The following is a 21,071-nucleotide window of genomic DNA, read 5'->3' on the forward strand; positions in this document are numbered from 1 at the left end:
AATTTGAATGTTGGCCTGCCTTACTAGGTTGGGGAAGTTCTCCTGGATGATATCCTGCAGAGTGTTTTCCAACTTGGTTCCATTTTCCGCGTCACTTTCAGGCACACAAATCAGACGTAGATTTGCTCTTTTCACATAATCCCATATTTCTTGGAGACTTTGTTCATTTCTTTTTACTCTTTTTTCTCCACACTTCTCTTCTCGCTTTGTTTCATTCATTTGATCTTCAATCGCTAATACTCTTTCTTCCAGTTGATCGAGTCGGTTACCGAAGCTTGTGCATTTGTCACCTAGTTCTCGTGTTATGGTTTTCATCTCTGTCCGTTCTTTTAAGGTCTTCTCTGCATTGATTATTCTAGTCATCCATTCATCCATTCTTTTTTCAAGGTTTTTAGTTTCTTTGCGCTGGTTACGTAGTTCCTCCTTTAGCTCTGAGAAGTTTGATCGACTGAAGCCTTCTTCTCTCAACTCATCAAAGTCATTCTTCATCCAGCTTTGTTCTGTTGCCGGCGATGAGCTGTGTTCCTTTGGAGGGGGAGAAGTGCTCTGACTTTTTGAATTTCCAGCTTTTCTGCACTGCTTTTTCCCCATCTTTGTGGTGTTATCTGCCTTTGGTCTTTGATGATGGTGACATACTGATGGGGTTTTGTTGTGGGTGTCCTTTCTGTTAGTTTTCGTTCTAACAGTCAGGATCCTCAGCTGTAAGTCTGTTGGAGTTTGTTTAAGGTCCACTCCAGACCCTGTTTGCCTGGGTATCAGCAGCGGAGGCTGCAGAAGATAGAATAATGCTGTACAGTGAGTGTTGCTGTCTGATTCTTGCCCTGGAAGCTTCGTCTCAGGGGCATACCCCGCCGTGTGAGGTGTGAGGTGTCGGTCTGCACCTAGTGGGGGATGTCTCCCAGTTAGGCTACTCAGGGGTCAGGGACCCACTTGAGCAGGCAGTCTGTCCATTCTCAGATCTCAACCTCAGTGCTGGGAGATCCACTAATCTCGTCAAAGCTGTCAGACAGGCAATTCGGGAATTTTATTTTTTAACTGTCAAATTTAGATCTGTAAGTAACTTGGAATTTATGTTTCTATATGATGTGATGTAGAAATCAAATTTTTATGTTTTCTATGTAGATATGAATTTATTCAGTATCACTTGTAGAAAAGATACTTCTTTGATATTGCAGTACATGGCACTTTTGTCATATGTCAAGAGTCCTTATATATGTAGGTGTGGATCTCAACATTTTTTGTTTGTTTTGTTCTTGTTTTGGATCTCAATTGTTATTCTATTCCCTTGATCTACATTTCAGTCCTTGTACCAGTACTATACTGTTTTGTTTACTGACTCTTTGTGTTAATATTTGATAGCTAATGTGAATCCTTGAAATTTGGTTTTCCACAATTTAGTACTGACTAATTTTGGTCCACTGTATTTTATATAAATTTTAAAATCAGCTTGCCAGTCTTTACCAAAAGAATGCTAGAACTTTAATTTGGAATGCGTTGAATCCATATATCAATTTTAGAGAAAACTCACAGCCTTACAATACTTATTGCTCTATTCCGTGAATATGGTATATCCCCCTATCCATTTAGGTTATTTTTCATATTCCTTATATCTTACAGTGTAGAAATCATGTGTTTCTCATTAATTTTTTCCTAGTTGTTGAACATTTATTTTCTATTGTCAATAGTATCATTTATTTAAATTGCATTTTCTGGTTGTTTTTGTTTAATAGAAACAGAATTGATTTTGTATATATACATTATATTTTATATATCAATTTCACATAGCTCTTATGTTATATATTGTTTTATATTCAGCAAGTGTTATAAAGGTATTTATTAAGATTAGTAATTTATCTGGAGATTCTTTCACTCTTAATAAGTATGCCCTCTGTGGATAATGATAGGTTTTATTTAATCCTTTCCAAACTTCATTATTTTATTTATTTTTATTGCTTTATTACCATTGCTGCAGCACAATGCTAAATAGAAATACCATAAAAGACTTTGTGAACTTACTCCTGGTCACTGAGCAAAAGACTGTTTATGAGAATTAGTAAAATATTTGTAGATATTAACTTTTGAGAATTTAGCTGTCAATCCCAATATGACAATTTGGAGGTGATGCATTTTTTTCTTCTTGCTTTAAGATTTTTCCTTTTGTTATTGGTTTTTCAGCAGTTTTATGATAATATAAGTGGGTGTGATTTTCTCTTATATTTTTATCCTGGTTGAAATTTATAACACTTCTTAAATCTATAAATATATAACTTTAATTCATTTTGGAAAATTCTTAGATAATATCTTTGCCTTGTCAATATGTTTTTAAACATTGCTTTTGTCTCAGGCTACTTCTATACACACATGTTGAGAATCCAATCACATGTATAGTAGCATTTTCACCATGTGTTATTCACACTCTTCTGCATTTTCCTTTTTTCCTCTCTGTTCTTTAGCTTAGATATTTTCTATTAGTTTGTATATTCCTATTAGATGGTTCTATCTAATCTTTCTGTTAAATTTATTTGTTGTGTTTCCAGTTCACATATTTTTAAGTTCTATAATTTCCTTGGACTATTTTTCTATTTTTTATATTCTTTATAATACATCTAATTTCTTGACCTTATTAATTCAATCATTTAAAAATTTCTGAGATATTTTATGAAAAATTGTAGAAATTATCTGATGTTCTAGATAATGTTATCTTCTTTCATAGAGAATTTGCTTTTGCTTTGGCCAGCAGCTAGTGTTGGGACAGAAAACCACTATCCCGTCAGTCACTGGAGGCATTGGAAGCTGGGCTTCATTCTTTAGGAGAGCTTGTCTACTTCGGATTTATCCCTATTAGAGTTCACAACTTGAAGTTACAGCTGAAAGCCAGGGTTGTTTACCTATTTGATAGGCCTTGACTCCAATTATCATCTTATTTTTTGTTAGACTACTAAATTTCCTGCTTAGCATCTCCTATTATCTGCTTTGTTCTCTGTTTCTCTTCTCCTGTTCTTAGCTAGTGTTTGCAAATTACCAAAAAGTTTGAGAAGAAAAGAGGTGCTAAATGCCAGAGCATCTCCCCCTTGCATTTTCTCCAGGATATTGGCTTTGATGTCCCTTCTGCCTTAGTAGCTTTCCAATGTCTTAAAGAAATGTGTAACACTTCTGGTTGTTTTAGGTGGGAAGTTTGTTCTGCAGTAAGCTTATCTGCCATTACCAGAAATAGAAACATTTTGTAATAGTAAAACAAATGTATACTTTTGTACTGCAATATTTAGTACTTCAGAGATCAATTGTCACTTCCTGGATATTCCCAATCAAGAATATGTTGTTGAAACTACACAGTTTTCTGGAGATGATTTAGGTTCTTCCCTTCTTACTATAATTCTGTTACTGGTTGATCTTATCCACTCCACAAGCTTTCATCACTGTTTCTATTCTGATGAATCCCAAATATTTACATGTAAAGAAATTATATCCCCTGAAGTATAGAACCATAAATCTAAATATCGACTGGATATTGACACTAAGACAACTCACAGGTGCTTCACAATTACATATACAAAGTTGAATTTCTCATCTTCTCTCTACTCTTCCAAACAAAGCTACCTCATTATCCTTTATCCCCTAGCTCAGTGAGCACCCCCAGCTGTCAAGCAATATACCTGCTCATCATCCTCAGTTCTCCTTACTCTCTCATCCTCATATCTAATCCCTCACTAAGGCCTGATATTTCAACCTCATTGTTATTTTTGGAATTCACCTTTTTCCATTGTTTGGTTACCAATTTGCTTTCTTGGAATTTTAAAACTGTCAATATTAATCTCCCTGCTTCCAACATAAAGACATATATTTTCCACATATTCCCCCTAAGTCATCTTTGAAAAAGGATGTTGCCATTCTGTTGCTAAAAATCCCTCAGTAATTTTGTAATTTTCCAATTCTCCATAGTCTGCAGGACGGTATCCAAATGTTTTAACTGAATACACACACACACAAACACACCCACACACCCACACACCCACATACATTTCATGATTCATAAGTTGAGTTTAATAGAAAGATAGAACATCTAGAAGACAAAAACAGTTGTAGTCAGAAATTCTGGTATGCAAAGTAAGAGCGAGAGCAAGAACTAGAGGTATAACTTTGAATTATAATATTGGGTTGGTCTTCCATAGATAAGACATAAAGTTGTGAGAATCAGTAAGAACAACTAATGAAAGATAATGAAAGAACAAAAGACAAGTGGATTAAAGACAGATATGTGGTGAAAGAGAAAAGCATTTCTACAGAAGAGACCCCCAAAATAAATTCATTGCAGGTAGTAAGATGAACAGAAGTCAAATGTCTTGGGGAAGATAGGACTGGTTGCTTGTGTATGTTAATTAATGCAAAAAGATCAAAGAGAAGGACTGACTTTATGGCCCTGAAGAGCTCTGAGAACAGGGTCAAAATCCAGATGCATTTCTAAGACATCACACTGGGAACAGGGACTTGTAATGGCTTATCTACAAAGTGTAAAAAGATGTGTGTAACCAAAAGGTTGTCATTTCCTCTAAAACAAATTTTACTGAAGTGAAACTGTAACTACCAGGTATAGCCATTAATAGAACACTGAAACTATGGAACCTTCTCTCTTCTCCTCAGGCCAGCCCTAAAGGCCTGTGAAGCTCTATTAATAACACTGCTGTTTTGTTCTTTGGCAGCTCTTGGTGCCAGCAGGCTTGGTGCCAATTTGTGGTTGAGCCCCTCCCTGGGAGAAATCATGCCACTCAGAGACAGCTGATAAGTCAAGCCTATTTTCCCACTTTCTTCACTGTATTTTACCTGTTTGAAGAATTTGTTTATGGATTTGATTTCTGTAGAAATAATAATCACAGGATTCAGTGGTATAGCATTCCTCTATGCATTTTCTTCCTGCACATTTGTGTGTGTGTGAAGATACTCTTTCTAAATCGCTTTCAAGACAAATTATTAATTGTGATATATTAATTATTCTCCACTGTACCTAACGGTTATCAACACTACAGAGACACCATTGATTGATAAAAGTTCTCACTTTTGAGCATAATGAGCAAGTGCCAGTGAGAAAACATTTATCTAATTAGAGACTTTTATATTTTCTTGAGGAAATAAAAACCAAAACACATTTAAGATATAGTGCTGTTTGTGCATATGTGGTAAATTGGTTTTTTGTTTGTTTTTGGTTTTTTTTTTTGAGACGGAGTCTCATTCTGTCACCCAGGCTGGATTGCAGTGGCGCCATCTCGGCTCACTGCAACCCCCACCTCTTAGGTTCAAGCGATTCTCCCACCTTAGCCTCCAGAGTAGCTGGGATTACAGGCACACACCACCATGCCCAGCTAATTTTTGTATTTTTGTAGAGATGGGGTTTCGCCATGTTGGCCAGACCACTCTTGAACTCCTGACCTCAGGTTATCCGCCCGCCTCGTCCTCCCAAAGTGCTGGGATTACAGGCGTGAGCCACAGTGCCTGGCCAGTAAATTGTTTTAAAAGTTTTATTTATATTCATATTAGATAACCTTTTGGGTGGCACATTTCACAGCACAGATGCACTTCTTAACAGTCCTCCATTTGTCTGCGTTGTAAAAAAGGAAGTGGCACGTTTGCATGTAGTTCTTCTGAGATGGAGATTTGGGGACAACTTTGCCAAGGTGTGTAGATGGAGAAAGGGAGATCAAGACAGACATATTGGCCCAGGAAGAGAAGGGGGTAAAACTAGCAATAGAAAGAGGGCCAATGCCATAGCAGTGGGATGGAGTGAAAACAAGAAAAAGAAAAATGCCTCAGGGTTTGGTGGAGGGTTTATTTTACCTTTTTAAGATAATACTCATGGTCAGCTTCCCAGCTTCTTTAATCTGAACACTGTAATGATTTTGGATGACTCCATTCCATGACCTGTTTCAAGGTAGGTTTTTTGAAAATGGTAGTTAAATATAGGCTTTCTTTCCTATGTATTCAGTTGCATTTTTTTCTTTTTCATTTAGAAATGTTTTATTTCACGTTCCCTTATTTATATTTAATTGAGAAAGTGTTGGCCGTTTTGTCCTTCTTTAAACATTATTTTCTATCTAGAAAATCTGACTTCAAACAAATATACTCAGTTCTACATTATAAAAGATATTACAATGAATTTAATGCTTAAAACTCATTCCAGAAGTGACAATGGAAGCAGGTTCAAAGGCTTTCACTGACACTTTGTGGCAAACTGTGGAACTACAGTATATTTTGGCCAAGTTGTTTCCTGATTTTATGTGTATAATATAACAAATAACAATCAAGAAGTTGTTATACTATTTATTTATTTATGTGCTTATGTATGTAAATTAAATAAACAACCAAGAAATTGCGAAGTGTTTTATTAAGATAATATCTAAACTGAAATATCACAACTTACTACAAATAATACTTTGTTTCAAAAATAATTTGAATTGCATATAAAAATCACAGTTGCTGTGATTAACATTGCATTAATATATTGGAACTCAGGTTTTTGAAAAATTGTGTTTTCTTTCAATCTTTTAAAAAGCATCATATTTATAAAATGAGTCATTAAGATTATCCCTAGGAGTTTTCATTCTGTATTGAAGGTTTTTGAGGGAACATCACCATTAGTTCAAAGTGTATTTCACATTTTGTAGTCTGTCTTGTCATGGCAACTTTTTTTTTTTTTTTTTTTGAGATGGAGCCTCACTCTGTCGTCCAGGCTGGAGTTCAGTGGTGCAATCTCGGCTCACAGCAGCCTCCACCTCCCGGGTTTGAGTGATTATCCTGCCTCAGCCTCCTGAGTAGCTGGGATTACAGGCTCCCGCCACCAAGCCTGGCTAATTTTTGTATTTTTTAGTAGAGACAGGGTTTCACCCTGTTGGCAGTCTGGTCTCGAACTCCTGATCTCAGGGAATCCACCCACCTCAGCCTCCCAAAATGCTGGGATTACAGGCGTGAGCCACCGTGCCCAGCCAGCAACTAATTTTTTAAATTCTGGTAAAATATACATAATATACAATTCAACAACTTAATCAGTTTTCAGTGTATAGTTCAATGACATTAAGTATATTCACCTTATAGTGCAACTATCGCCACTATCCACCACCAGAACATTTAACATTTTTTAAAACTGAAACTCTGTGTTCATGAAACAATAATGTCTCCTTCCCCTCTTCTCCTAGATCCTGGGGAGAAAAAAATTCTACTTTCTATCTGCCTGATTTGATTGTTCTGAGTACCTCATATCTGTGGAATCATGTAATCATTGTCCCTTTCTGTTTTTACCTTATTTTAATATAACCAAAATTAAATAAATAAGCAAATTCTTTAAATAAAATTGATATATTTAGTACAGATCCTTTTGAGACACTCAGTGGTCTACCAATTATGTACCATGTCCAATCACATCACAATATCATAAATTTTATAGTCAATTATTGGTTGACATTTCAAGGCCCAAGTATATGTTTAATAAGAGATGCAATCTTACATATGCAGTTTACATGTTCTTAATCCAGTCTTAGCACCAGCGTATCACTTTCATTTACATTTGTCTAAGTGCAAGTATTGGTTTTGGAATGTAATTTTGCTCATATACAATCTGAGATACTAAAACAAAAGCCAGTTTATTATAAGTGAAATAATGGCAAAGGCCTTTTTAAAAATAATGTATTATTTTCCCATTTGAAAATCAGTTTCGTCTTGAGCCCATAAAATAATAGGAAAACAACTTACATCATAAAGTCTATATCTGAATATTATTTAACACATTTTATAAAGATATCCTTCTTTGCATCATGGCTGCAGATGTTCTCATGCAGCTTGAGTCACTTTCCATGTCTTACAGAGAATATACAGGAGCTATATATCATCTGATTCTTTCAGAGAAAGAGCTGGTAAGACAAATGATAGTCTGAAAGGTAAAGGAAAAAATATTTGTATCTTCTTGGCACCTCTGCATTTCAAAAATACTATTTCAATAAAGCCCATGTTGGAGGTGGAATTCAAGAATTCATTGAATCTGCATTCTTGCCTTCTGCTATCTTCTTTCACCCTCATATGCTCAATTATTCCTCACTTATTCCTGGTTAATGAGGGCAGGCTTTTAAATACAGACTAACCATACGTTGACTTTAATGTTGGTGCTTAATGGTTATTCACAGAACTGATTTAAAATGTGGTATCAAGTTCAGGTCCTGGGGCTTACCAAAGTTCATCGGAGGACGGTACATGGCGAATTGAGAACCACAGCCTGCTTTAAGTCTAAGAGAATATTGACAAACAGCTAAGTTCTCTGTAAGCTCTCAGATTTCACTCAAAAGAAATGAAGAAAGTAAATTCTCTGTTTAGCCGTTGGGCCTTTTTTCTCCTTTAAAAGACTTTGCTCATGGGAAAATATACCATACCAATGGTAGCAACATACTCTAAGTTTATGAGCAAATTGATTCCATACATAGTTACTGCAGAGTGTATTATAGGCAGTATTCTTGCTGGGAGAAAAGCAGCAGAAACTTGGCAAAGTAAGGGAAAGAGAAAAGGCAGCTTATAATGATAAAGAGCCTTTGTGCCAGTAGAGCGAGAAGAAAAAATACAAAAGGAATTCACAATGATCCACAGTAATTATAGAATGCAATTTATGGCCATGAAGGGTACAACATGTGATTGGGTATCAAAGAAGAAAGAAGTCATGTTAATTTAACCTGATTAAAATATATTTTGTAAACCAGAAACTTTTTTATTTGGTTGGTTGATCAGTTGATTTTGGATAGTTTTGGGTAGTATTTAATTAGTTAAAAAGCTATTGAAATGGAATATGGCCATTTCCAGACAGAGGAATGGTATGAGTGATGGCCTGGGCATGGAATATGTTTGATACACAGTGAAATATCAGATTCACTCTGCTGCTCTGTGTATTTTATGGAAAACATTATAAAGGATAAAGGGCAAAAATTCAACTGAAACACAGTTACTATTGGCCATCTGAGAATTGTGTACTGTCCAGGAGAAAAGAGAGCTCTCAGTGAAATGGAAGAGTTAATACAACAAGACATTGTGTCTGTCTGTACTCCTATATATTTTATCCATTAAAGACATTAATGGATTTTATCCATTTTATGACATTTATTTTATTATTTTATGACATTTATCCATTAATGACATTAATGGATAAAATATATAGGAGTACAGACAGGCACAATGCAGGAGAAACTATTAGGAGGTCACTGCAATACTCTAGCTAATGGTTACAACAGTCTGACATTGGGTATTTGCAATAGGAATAGAAAGAATGTAATAGAGGAAAGAGATATTTTGGAGATTTCAAGCATAATTAATGGGATAAAATGGAAGGTTATTATCTTTCAGAGAAGCATGAAGTCCAGTGATAACTTTAACTTGTATAAATTCAGTGTGCTCTCAGGAGAAGGTGATGTTTACTTTGTTCTTTTAGAACTTTGCACGGGTGAGTGGGTTACTGAATAAACAGATGTTTGTCTAACACAAATTTAGAGGATGTGCTCTTGTAGATATATGTGTGATTCTGAATAGTCCATTTAAAGACAGATACTAGGTTTTCTTCCAGGGTTTCTAGAGTTTCACATCTTACTTTTAAGTCTATAATCCATCTTCAATTGCTATTTGTATATGGTGAGAGATATGGGTCCAATTTTGTTCTTCTACATGTGGCTAATCCAATTTTCCCAGCACCATTTATTGAATAAGGTGTCCTTTCCCCAGTGTCTATTTTTGTTGACTTTGTTGAAGATAAATTGGCTGTAGGAATGTGACTTTATATCTGAGTTTTCTTTTATGTTCTATTGATCCATATGTCTATTTTTATACTATTAATAATATCATGCTGTTTTGGTTACTATAGCCTTATAGTATAATTTGAAGTCAGTTAATATGATACCTCCAGCTTTGTTCATTTTGCTTAAGATTCATTTGATATTTGGGCAGAGCCACAGTCTTTAAATATTTGAATGGACATATTGTGACAACCACACTTAACATATTTTTAAGTGGCACAGTAATATTAGCTAACACAAACTCAAAATTCAAATGTATCTAATTGTCCCAATAGCTTTCTTTATAAACACCTTTTTTTTCTTTTTATTTCTTCTTAGGATTGAGAGGTAAATAACCTAGCATCTAAACCAGGGAACCAATGTGTGTGTGTGTGTGTGTGTGTGTGTGTGTGTAATATATATATTATATATATATATATATAGCCTTGGCTTTTAAGAACGCTTACAAGATCTCAAACTGTCTTAATAGAGTGACAATAACCAAATCAATCATCCTTCTCATTGCTGCTCTGGGTAGAATGCACCTGGAGAAATGACTGCAGTTATGGATAGCTCACTGAGAGCTATTACTAATAATCTGAAGTGTGTTCAGAATAAAATAACCAGGGTGATGGGGAATGAAAAACCCAAAAGTTTCACATGATAGATTCTGATGATCTTTAGGCTAGAGAAGCATAAGCTGGGGAAGTGGGCATAGCTCTGGTTGTTAAATACTTGAATGAGCGCCTTTATGATTTGAATTCTGTTTCTCCAAAAAGATATGATTAAGTCCTAATGATCATTACTCAGAATGTGACCTTATTTGGAAATGGGGTCATTGCAGATGTAATTTGATATGGTAAAGTCATATTGCAGTAGGGTGGGCCTTTAATCCAATATGACTGGGATCCTTATAAGATGATGGCCATGTGAAGATAGAAACACAGTGGAATGTCAGGCACTGACAAAGGCAGAAATTGGAGTTATACTGCTGCAAGCCAAAGAGCACCAAAGATTGCCTGCAAACCACCAGAAAATACGAAGAGACAAAGAAGAATTTTACTACAGCTTTCAGAGACAGGACAGCCCTGCTAACACCTTGATTTGAGACTTCTATCTCCAGAACTGTGAGACAGTAAGTTTGTATTGTTTTAAGACACCAGGTTTATGGTACTTTATTACAGCAGCCCTAGAAAACAAATACAATGTACGTAAATAGGTAAGGTTTCTTTTTTTTTTTTTTTTATTATACTTTAAGTTCTAGGGTACATGTGCATGACGTTTATATCATGTATAACTCCCCAATGCAATCCCTCCCTCCTCCCCCCTCCCCATGATAGGCCCCAGTGTGTGATGTTCCCCTTCCCGAGTCCAAGTGATCTCATTGTTCAGTTCCCACCTATGAGTGAGAACATGCGGTGTTTGGTTTTCTCTTCTTGTGATAGTTTGCTAAGAATGATGGTTTCCAGCTGCATCCATGTCCCTACAAAGGATGCAAACTCATCCTTTTTGATGGCTGCATAGTATTCCATGGTGTATATGTGCCACATTTTCTTAATCCAGTCTGTCACAGATGGACATTTGGGTTGATTCCAAGTCTTTGCTATTGTGAATAGTGCCGCAATAAACATACGTGTGCATGTGTCTTTGTAGTAGAGTATTTATAATCCTTTGGGTATATACCCAGTAGTGGGATGGCTGGGTCATATGGTACATCTAGTTCTAGATCCTTGAGGAATCGCCATACTGTTTTCCATAATGGTTGAACTAGTTTACAATCCCACCAACAGTGTAAAAGTGTTCCTATTTCTCCACATCCTCTCCAACACCTGTTGTTTCCTGACTTCTTAATGATTGCCATTCTAACTGGTGTGAGATGGTATCTCATTGTGGTTTTGATTTGCATTTCTCTGATGGCGAGTGATGATGAGCATTTTTTCATGTGTCTGTTGGCTGTATGGATGTCTTCTTTTGAGAATGTCTGTTCATATCCTTTCCCACTTTTTGATGGGTTGTTGTTTTTTTCTTGTATATTTGTTTGAGTTCTTTGTAGATTCTGGATATTAGCCCTTTGTCAGATGAGTAGGTTGCAAAAATTTTTTCCCATTCTGTAGGTTGCCTGTTCACTCTGATGGTAGTTTCTTTAGCTGTGCAAAAGCTCTTTAGTTTAATTAGATCCCATGTGTCAATTTTTGCTTTTGCTGCCGTTGCTTTTGGTGTTTTAGACATGAAGTCCTTGCCCATGCCTATGTCCTGAATGGTACTACCTAGATTTTCTTCTAGGGTTTTTATGGTATTAGGTCTAACATTTAAGTCTCTAATCCATCTTGAATTAATTTTCATATAAGGGGTAAGGAAAGGATCCAGTTTCAGCTTTCTACTTATGGCTAGCCAATTTTCCCAGCACCATTTATTAAATAGGGAATCCTTTCCCCATTTCTTGTTTCTCTCAGGTTTGTCAAAGATCAGATGGCTGTAGATGTGTGGTATTATTTCTGAGGACTCTGTTCTGTTCCATTGGTCTATATCTCTGTTGTGGTACCAGTACCATGCTGTTTTGGTTACTGTAGCCTTGTAGTATAGTTTGAAGTCAGGTAGCGTGACGCCTCCAGCTTTGTCCTTTTGACTTAGGATTGTCTTGGCAATGCGGGCTCTTTTTTGTTTCATATGAACTTTAAAGCCGTTTTTTCCAATTCTGTGAAGAAACTCATTGGTAGCTTGATGGGGATGGCATTGAATCTATAAATCACCTTGGGCAGTATGGCCATTTTCACGATATTGATTCTTCCTATCCATGAGCATGGTATGTTCTTCCATTTGTTTGTGTCCTCTTTGATTTCACTGAGCAGTGGTTTGTAGTTCTCCTTGAAGAGGTCCTTTACATCCCTTGTAAGCTGGATTCCTAGGTATTTTATTCTCTTTGAAGCAATTGTGAATGGAAGTTCATTCCTGATTTGGCTCTCTGCTTGTCTGTTACTGGTGTATAAGAATGCTTGTGATTTTTGCACATTAATTTTGTATCCTGAGACTTTGCTGAAGTTGCTTATCAGCTTAAGGAGATTTTGGGCTGAGACGATGGGGTTTTCTAAATATACAATCATGTCATCTGCAAACAGGGACAATTTGACTTCTTCTTTTCCTAACTGGATACCCTTGATTTCTTTCTCTTGCCTGATTGCCCTAGCCAGAACTTCCAACACTATGTTGAATAGGAGTGGTGAGAGAGGGCATCCCTGTCTTGTGCCAGTTTTCAAAGGGAATTTTTCCAGTTTTTGCCCATTCAGTATGATATTAGCTGTGGGTTTGTCATAAATAGCTCTTATTATTTTGAGGTACGTTCCATCAATACCAAATTTATTGAGCGTTTTTAGCATAAAGGGCTGTTGAATTTTGTCAAAAGCCTTTTCTGCATCTATTGAGATAATCATGTGGTTCTTGTCTTTGGTTCTGTTTATATGCTGGATTACGTTTATTGATTTGCGAATGTTGAACCAGCCTTGCATCCCAGGGATGAAGCCCACTTGATCATGGTGGATAAGCTTTTTGATGTGCTGCTGAATCCGGTTTGCCAGTATTTTATTGAGGATTTTTGCATCGATGTTCATCAGGGATATTGGTCTAAAATTCTCTTTTTTGTTGTGTCTCTGCCAGGCTTTGGTATCAGGATGATGTTGGCCTCATAAAAAGAGTTAGGGAGGATTCCCTCTTTTTCTATTGATTGAATAGTTTCAGAAGGAATGGTACCAGCTCCTCCTTGTACCTCTGGTAGAATTCAGCTGTGAATCCATCTGGTCCTGGACTTTTTTTGGTGGTAGGCTATTAATTGTTGCCTCAATTTCAGAGCCTGCTATTGGTCTATTCAGGGATTCAACTTCTTCCTGGTTTAGTCTTGGGAGAGTGTAAGTGTCCAGGAAATTATCCATTTCTTCTAGATTTTCTAGTTGATTTGCGTAGAGGCATTTATAGTATTCTCTGATGGTTGTTTGTATTTCTGTGGGGTCGGTGGTGATATCCCCTTTATCATTTTTTATTGCATCTATTTGATTCTTCTCTCTTTTCTTCTTTATTAGTCTTGCTAGCGGTCTGTCAATTTTGTTGATCTTTTCAAAAAACCAACTCCTGGATTCATTGATTTTTTGGAGGGTTTTTTGTGTCTCTATCTCCTTCAGTTCTGCTCTGATCTTAGTTATTTCTTGCCTTCTGCTAGCTTTTGAATGTGTTTGCTCTTGCCTCTCTAGTTCTTTTAATTGTGATGTTAGAGTGTCAATTTTAGATCTCTCCTGCTTTCTCTTGTGGGCATTTAGTGCTATAAATTTCCCTCTACACACTGCTTTAAATGTGTCCCAGAGATTCTGGTATGTTGTATCTTTGTTCTCATTGGTTTCAAAGAACATCTTTATTTCTGCTTTCATTTCGTTATGTACCCAGTAGTCATTCAGGAGCAGGTTGTTCAGTTTCCATGTAGTTGAGCGGTTTTGATTGAGTTTCTTAGTCCTGAGTTCTAGTTTGATTGCACTGTGGTCTGAGAGACAGTTTGTTATAATTTCTGTTCTTGTACATTTGCTGAGGAGTGCTTTACTTCCAATTATGTGGTCAATTTTGGAATAAGTGCAATGTGGTGCTGAGAAGAATGTATATTCTGTTGATTTGGGGTGGAGAGTTCTATAGATGTCTATTAGGTCCGCTTGGTGCAGAGATGAGTTCAATTCCTGGATATCCTTGTTAACTTTCTGTCTCGTTGATCTGTCTAATGTTGACAGTGGAGTGTTGAGTCTCCCATTATTATTGTATGGGAGTCTAAGTCTCTTTGTAGGTCTCTAAGGACTTGCTTTATGAATCTGGGTGCTCCTGTATTGGGTGCATAGATATTTAGGAGAGTTAGCTCTTCCTGTTGAATTGATCCCTTTACCATTATGTAATGGCCTTCTTTGTCTCTTTTGATCTTTGATGGTTTAAAGTCTGTTTTATCAGAGACTAGGATTGCAACCCCTGCTTTTTTTTGTTCTCCATTTGCTTGGTAGATCTTCCTCCATCCCTTTATTTTGAGCCTATGTATGTCTCTGCATGTGAGATGGGTCTCCTGAATACAGCAGACTGATGGGTCTTGACTCTTTATCCAGTTTGCCAGTCTGTGTCTTTTAATTGGAGCATTTAGTCCATTGACATTTAAGGTTAATATTGTTATGTGTGAACTTGATCCTGTCATTATGATATTAACTGGTTATTTTGCTCGTTAGTTGATGCAGTTTCTTCCTAGCCTCGATGGTCTTTACATTTTGGCATGTTTTTGCAATGGCTGGTACCGTTGTTCCTTTCCATGTTTAGGGCTTCCTTCAGGGTCTCTTGTAAGGCAGGCCTGGTGGTGACAAAATCTCTAAGCATTTGCTTATCTGTAAAGGATTTTATTTCTCCTTCACTGATGAAGCTTAGTTTGGCTGGATATGAAATTCTGGGTTGAAAATTCTTTTCTTTAAGAACGTTGAATATTGGCCCCCACTCTCTTCTGGCTTGTAGAGTTTCTGCCGAGAGGTCTGCTGTTATTCTGATGGGCTTCCCTTTGTGGGTACCCGACCTTTCTCTCTGGCTGCCCTTAAGATTTTTTCCTTCATTTCAACTTTGGTGAATCTGGCAATTATGTGTCTTGGAGTTGCTCTTCTGGAGGAGTATCTTTGTGGCGTTCTCTGTATTTCCTGAATTTGAATGTTGGCCTGCCCTACTAGGTTGGGGAAGTTCTCCTGGATGATATCCTGAAGAGTGTTTTCCAACTTGGTTCCATTTTCCCCCTCACTTTCAGGCACCCCAATCAGACGTAGATTTGGTCTTTTTACATAATCCCATACTTCTTGCAGGCTTTGTTCATTTCTTTTTCTTCTTTTTTCTTTTGGTTTTCTCTTCTCGCTTCATTTCATTCATTTGATCCTCAATCGCTGATACTCTTTCCTCCAGTTGATCGAGTCGGTTACCGAAGCTTGTGCATTTGTCACGTATTTCTCGTGTCATGGTTTTCATCTCTGTCATTTCGTTTATGATCTTCTCTGCATTAATTAGTCTAGCTGTCAATTCTTCCACTTTTTTTTCAAGATTTTTAGTTTCTTTGCGCTGGGTACGTAATTCCTCCTTTAGCTCTGAGAGGTTTGATGGACTGAAGCCTTCTTCTCTCATCTTGTCAAAGTCATTCTCTGACCAGCTTTGATCCGTTGCTGGCGATGGGCTGCGCTCCTTTGCAGGGGGAGATGCGCTCTTATTTTTTGAATTTCCAGCTTTTCTGCCCTGCTTCTTCCCCATCTTTGTGGTTTTATCTGTCTCTGGACTTTGATGATGGTGACGTACTGATGGGGTTTTGGTATAGGTGTCCTTCCTGTTTGATAGTTTTCCGTCTGACAGTCAGAAGGACTGTCTGTTGGCCTGTTAGAGATTGCTTGAGGTCCACTCCAGACCCTGTTTGCCTGGGTATCAGCAGCAGAGGTTGCCGAAGATAGAATATTGCTGAACAGCGAGTGTACCTGTCTGATTCTTTCTTTGAAAGTTTCCTCTCAGGGGTGACGCCACCCTGTGAGGTGTGGGGTATCAGACTGCCCCTAGTGGGGGATGTCTCCCAGCTAGGCTACTCAGGGGTCAGGGACCCACCTGAGCAGGCAGTCTGTCCGTTCTCAGATCTCAACCTCCGCGTTAGGAGATCCACGGCTCTCCCCAAAGCTGTCAGACAGAGTCGTTGGGGTCTGCAGCGGCCCGCTCTTTCCCCTAATGGACTGCAGCTGTGCGCTGTCCGCAGCGGTAGCGTCTACAGAGACAGGCAGGCTTCCTTGAGCTGCTGTGAGCTCCACCCAGTTCGAGCTTCCCAGCGGCTTTGTTTACCTACTTAAGCCTCAGCAATGGCAGCCTCGCTGCTGCCTTGCGGATAGATCTCCGCAGACGGCTGTGTTAGCAGTGAGGGAGGCTCCGTGGGCGTGGGACCCTCCCGGCCAGGTGTGGGATATATTCTCCTGGTGTGCCTGTTTCCTTAAAGCGCAGTATTGGGGTGGGAGTTACCCGATTTTCCAGGTGTTGTGTGTCTCAGTTCCCCTGGCTAGGAAAAGGGATTTCCTTCCCCCTTGCGCTTCCAGGTGAGGCGATGCCTCGCCCTGCTTCAGCTCACGCTGGTCAGGCTGCAGCAGCTGACCTGCACCGATTGACCGGCACTCCCTAGAGAGATGACCCCAGTACCTCAGTTGAAAATGCAGAAATCACCGGTCCTCTGTGTCGCTCGTGCTGGGAGTTGGAGACTGGAGCTGTTCCTATTCGGCCATCTTGCTCCGCCCCCGCTGTGTCTTACTTTTTAAACACTGGCCTCATAACCTCTCACAATGTTTGGTGCAAAATAGGAATCAGTAAATATCTTTGAATAAATGAATGAGAAATCGGTGGTGAGTTTTCTCTTCATTCATCTTTGGGGTATCCTTCAAATAGCTAACACTTTTCCTGTGTTATATTAGCGAAAAGTCAAGTGAAGGATATGAAGACAGTGGGATAGTAGATCCAAAATAAATATTACACATTTTGTTTATCTTAAGCATTTTTTCTCATTTGTTCCCGTTAAATTCAATTTAACATATGAGCTGAGTATAAGGAAAATATATCGTGACTTTCCCACAGTCCTACAGCTAAGACTAGAAGTGAGATCTTCTGACAATCTCCGGTGCTCGCGTCCCTTGGCTGTGGGGAGGAAGTTCCCCTTCCCCATGTGGGTCACCACACCACACTGCTCTTCCTTCTCTCAGTGGGTCACGCAAGCCCTCTAGTCAATTTTGATGAGAGAACCTTGATACCTTGGTTGCCGGTGAAGGATTCAGAGGCTTATTATGTTTTTTCCCGATGGAAGCCTCCGAACACCACAGCTTCTAGTCAGCCATCTTGGCCCCGCCCATCAATAGGTAAGGTTTCTTCATTCAGTTCCAAGAAATAATTAGGATGTAGTAAGCAGAAATGAAGGGAAAACAGAACATGAACAAGAACTTGCCAGTAATTAAAGCCACTACAAAATGAACTCAAGGGCTTCAGCAGGTTTTAAATTACCTAGTATTATAAATGTTCAAGCAGGATGAATCACAGATGGTGCAGAGGTGATTACTCCTGCATCAGATGGAAGGTTAGACTGAATAACCTCCAAGTGAAAAATTATATAATCCTATCTTAAAGCCCTGTCAAATAGACGTTGGTAGCTTCCTTTTCATTTTCTGCTCCAATCAAGAGGCTATAGGGATGATATAGCATGGTGGATAAGACTTAAATTCAAGATATAGCACTTAGTTTTACTTTTACGTACTCCAGTACTTAATTTTTTCTTAGGCAGGCCCCTTAACTTCTCTCTCCTTATTTTCTCATCTGTTAAACAGAGATATTAATACTATTCACATCATAATGTTATTATCATGACACTAGTTAATAATTTAAAATGCTTAGAACAAGGCACAGCACGTAGTAATGACTAAAGAAGTGTTTTTGAACATATACTTGCTCTACTATTATCTAGATTGCCTAGATATAATACATTAAGTCTTCCCACCAGCACCATTCCTCGTGTCCAAAATACAGGGTTAAAAGATTAGAAATAATTGCATGTTTTCTAAAAGTCCTGTGCATTTTTCTAGATATAAGATTGTACTATTTGGACAACTTGTTGACCAAGTACCAGAAATATAATATTTTTTGTCAGTTTTCTCAAACTGTGATAATGTGTTTGTCAACTGCTAGGATGGGTTTGTGTGTGTGTGTGTGTGTGTGTGTGAATATGTGTGTGTGTGTGTCTGTGTGTGTTTCAAGTGTTTATAGAAAATAAATCACTCAATGGCATCATTTTCAAATAATAATGACTACAGCTACCCTGATTAAGGTTCACCTGAGTTTTGGATATTACCACGCAAGAGTTAGAGGATGATGTGAAGTTTTCAAAATTAAATCCTCCAAAATCCAGGTATTTTGTTAAATTGACATCTGTTGATAGCTGACAGCCAATTTCAGCTTCAGGAACTAGTAAGAACATTTTCCAGCTTACAAAACTATTAATAAGAGTTACATAATTGTCCAAAGAAATCCTCATTCAGTGATTTAAATGTAACAAAATGAGGTTTTATTTATTCACTACATAAAGATACTAATCCCCGCATTATTTGGGTGCATGGGTGACAGCTCTGACAAGTTTGTGATGCCCCAGACAAACTCAGTAACTTTCAATGAAGCAAACCCATGAACAGATGTGATGGCAGTGTGTACACCTGTATAACTCCAGAGCTAGTGATTATGTAACTTTTATATATGTCAGACCAAGGGAGGACAGAGAATTGAGGAACTGGATGTTCTTTCAGTAAAGAGCAACTGAATGAGACAGGACAGCGTTTGAACTGGGGATATACTACAAGGCAATGAGGGAGGCTGGCTATGAAAGTATTGAAAACTATGTTTGATTACAAGACGATGTTTAGAGGCCCTAAGGTAATAGAAAGGAGGCAAAATTGAGTGTCTGGAACTTATATGTACTTTATTACAGTACTCTCATTTTCACCAAAGAAGGCAACCCATGTGGTGAAAAGACCACAAGTATTGGGGCTAAAGTCAAGTTATAGCTGTAGTTTTATATTTTGTGAGCCCATATGTCCTCAGACAAGTTTTGTGAATTAATTTCCTGTGTCCCAGCTTCCTCTGTTATAAAATGTGGGTAATATCATTGTCCCTTAAGATTGTTGTCAGCATTAAAAACATAAGTGTATGAACCATCTAGCTCAGTATTTGGCAATGATGGGAGCTGAATAATTTTTGGCTCTCACCTTAAAAAAAACTATTTGTTAAAAGTTCCAAATGCAGGATTTAGGAGCAGATATGGGTCAAGGTCATGGATGAGGTAAACACTACAGTGCAATAAAAATTGCTAGTTCCTAATTTATCTTAACTCAGCAACCATTTCTTGAGACTCTACTACATATTGAGTACTGAGGGAATAGAAAGATGAATCCAAGACCATTTTAAAACTTCTGAAACTTGCAATTCAAAGTCAAGTGAAAATAAATACAGCCTTATGATTTATTGAAAAGTATCATGCAAGGCAAATGAACTGATTTTAAGCATGTACTTAGCATTCACACAGATTGACAGATTCAGTGAAAATACAACATGGCCTTCAAGTATTTTTCCTTTTAAATACATATTTGTGGACTTTATAGAAATATTGACATTGTTTCCTCTCCAATACCTATTTTCTTTGTTGAGTGACCATTCCTTTTTCTTTTCAAATTAGTTTGTGTGGCAGTGTGGAAGAACCACCACATGAGGACAGTAACCAACTACTTCATAGTCAATCTTTCTCTGGCTGATGTGCTTGTGACCATTACCTGCCTTCCAGCCACACTGCTCGTGGATATCACTGAGACCTGGTTTTTTGGACAGTCCCTTTGCAAAGTGATTCCTTATCTACAGGTAATTGTTTTTTTATGTTTTTTTGAAGCTACTAAAAAAATGTTCAGTCATAGCCATGACCCTTATGGTAAATTAACTAGTGAATTGAAAAATATATTTGCCTAAGGCATTGGCAAACTGAAGGAAAATAATACTTGAGAATTTATGGGGAAATGAGTTAAGTTCTGGGTAAAAATAAAGCAACAATCTGCCAAGCATCATTAGATGCTGCACAAACATTTTTGCACAACTTTTTTGATTCCTTGTTTGATTCCAAAAGTTTGATTTTGCACAAACTTTTTTGATTCCTAATTTCCCCATTGTTAAATAAGAAACTTGAACCAATTAATGATTTAACCAATTAATGATCTCCCCAAACCAGTTATTGATCTTTCTCTTGAACCAATTAATTATCTTCCAGTCCAAATCATTGAGGACATTTGTTTTTACCAGTGATTTTATTTTATACTGAAGAATTAAGACCTACTTGGTCAAATCAGTGCCATGAACAGGTTTTAGTATAGATTCTAATTCAAACTACCAGATTTGGAATCTCCATTCTACCATTCACCAATTATATGCTATCAAGCCAAATAGTTGTAATTCACTTATCTAAAAGAATAATTTTAATGAGATCCACCTCATATGGTTGCTGTGACCATTTACTTAGATAATTAATATAAATAACTTGGCTCAGTGATTACCCTCTGGAAGATGATGATTTTATAAAAACAGTATGTTCTCAATAAACATCAATTATCAGCATCAGAATCATCATTAGTAGGTGTTTTTCTTTCCTTAAGAGTGAAAACAGCTTCTTTTTCTATTTAATTGCCATTTCAGTAATTAAGAACTAATGCT

General features: G+C 37.5%; 1 protein-coding gene across 3 annotated transcripts in view; it reads left to right on the forward strand.

The window, feature by feature from the left end:
* The window catches only part of HCRTR2 (hypocretin receptor 2), a 134,048-nt gene that overhangs the window by 70,066 nt on the left and 42,911 nt on the right, over positions 1-21,071 (forward strand). For all 3 annotated transcript variants that reach the window (XR_004438790.1, XM_033217494.1, XM_033217493.1), the window contains exon 2: positions 20,053-20,231. Coding sequence is in view for 2 of the 3 variants with exons in the window: in XM_033217494.1 (XP_033073385.1) it covers positions 20,053-20,231 (179 nt within the window). In the remaining variant the exon portion in view is untranslated. The remainder of the gene's footprint in view (positions 1-20,052; positions 20,232-21,071) is intronic.

Source organism: Trachypithecus francoisi, unplaced genomic scaffold (assembly GCF_009764315.1).
Source record: "Trachypithecus francoisi isolate TF-2019V2 unplaced genomic scaffold, Tfra_2.0 Lachesis_group10, whole genome shotgun sequence".
Classification (NCBI taxonomy): Eukaryota; Metazoa; Chordata; class Mammalia; order Primates; family Cercopithecidae; genus Trachypithecus; species Trachypithecus francoisi.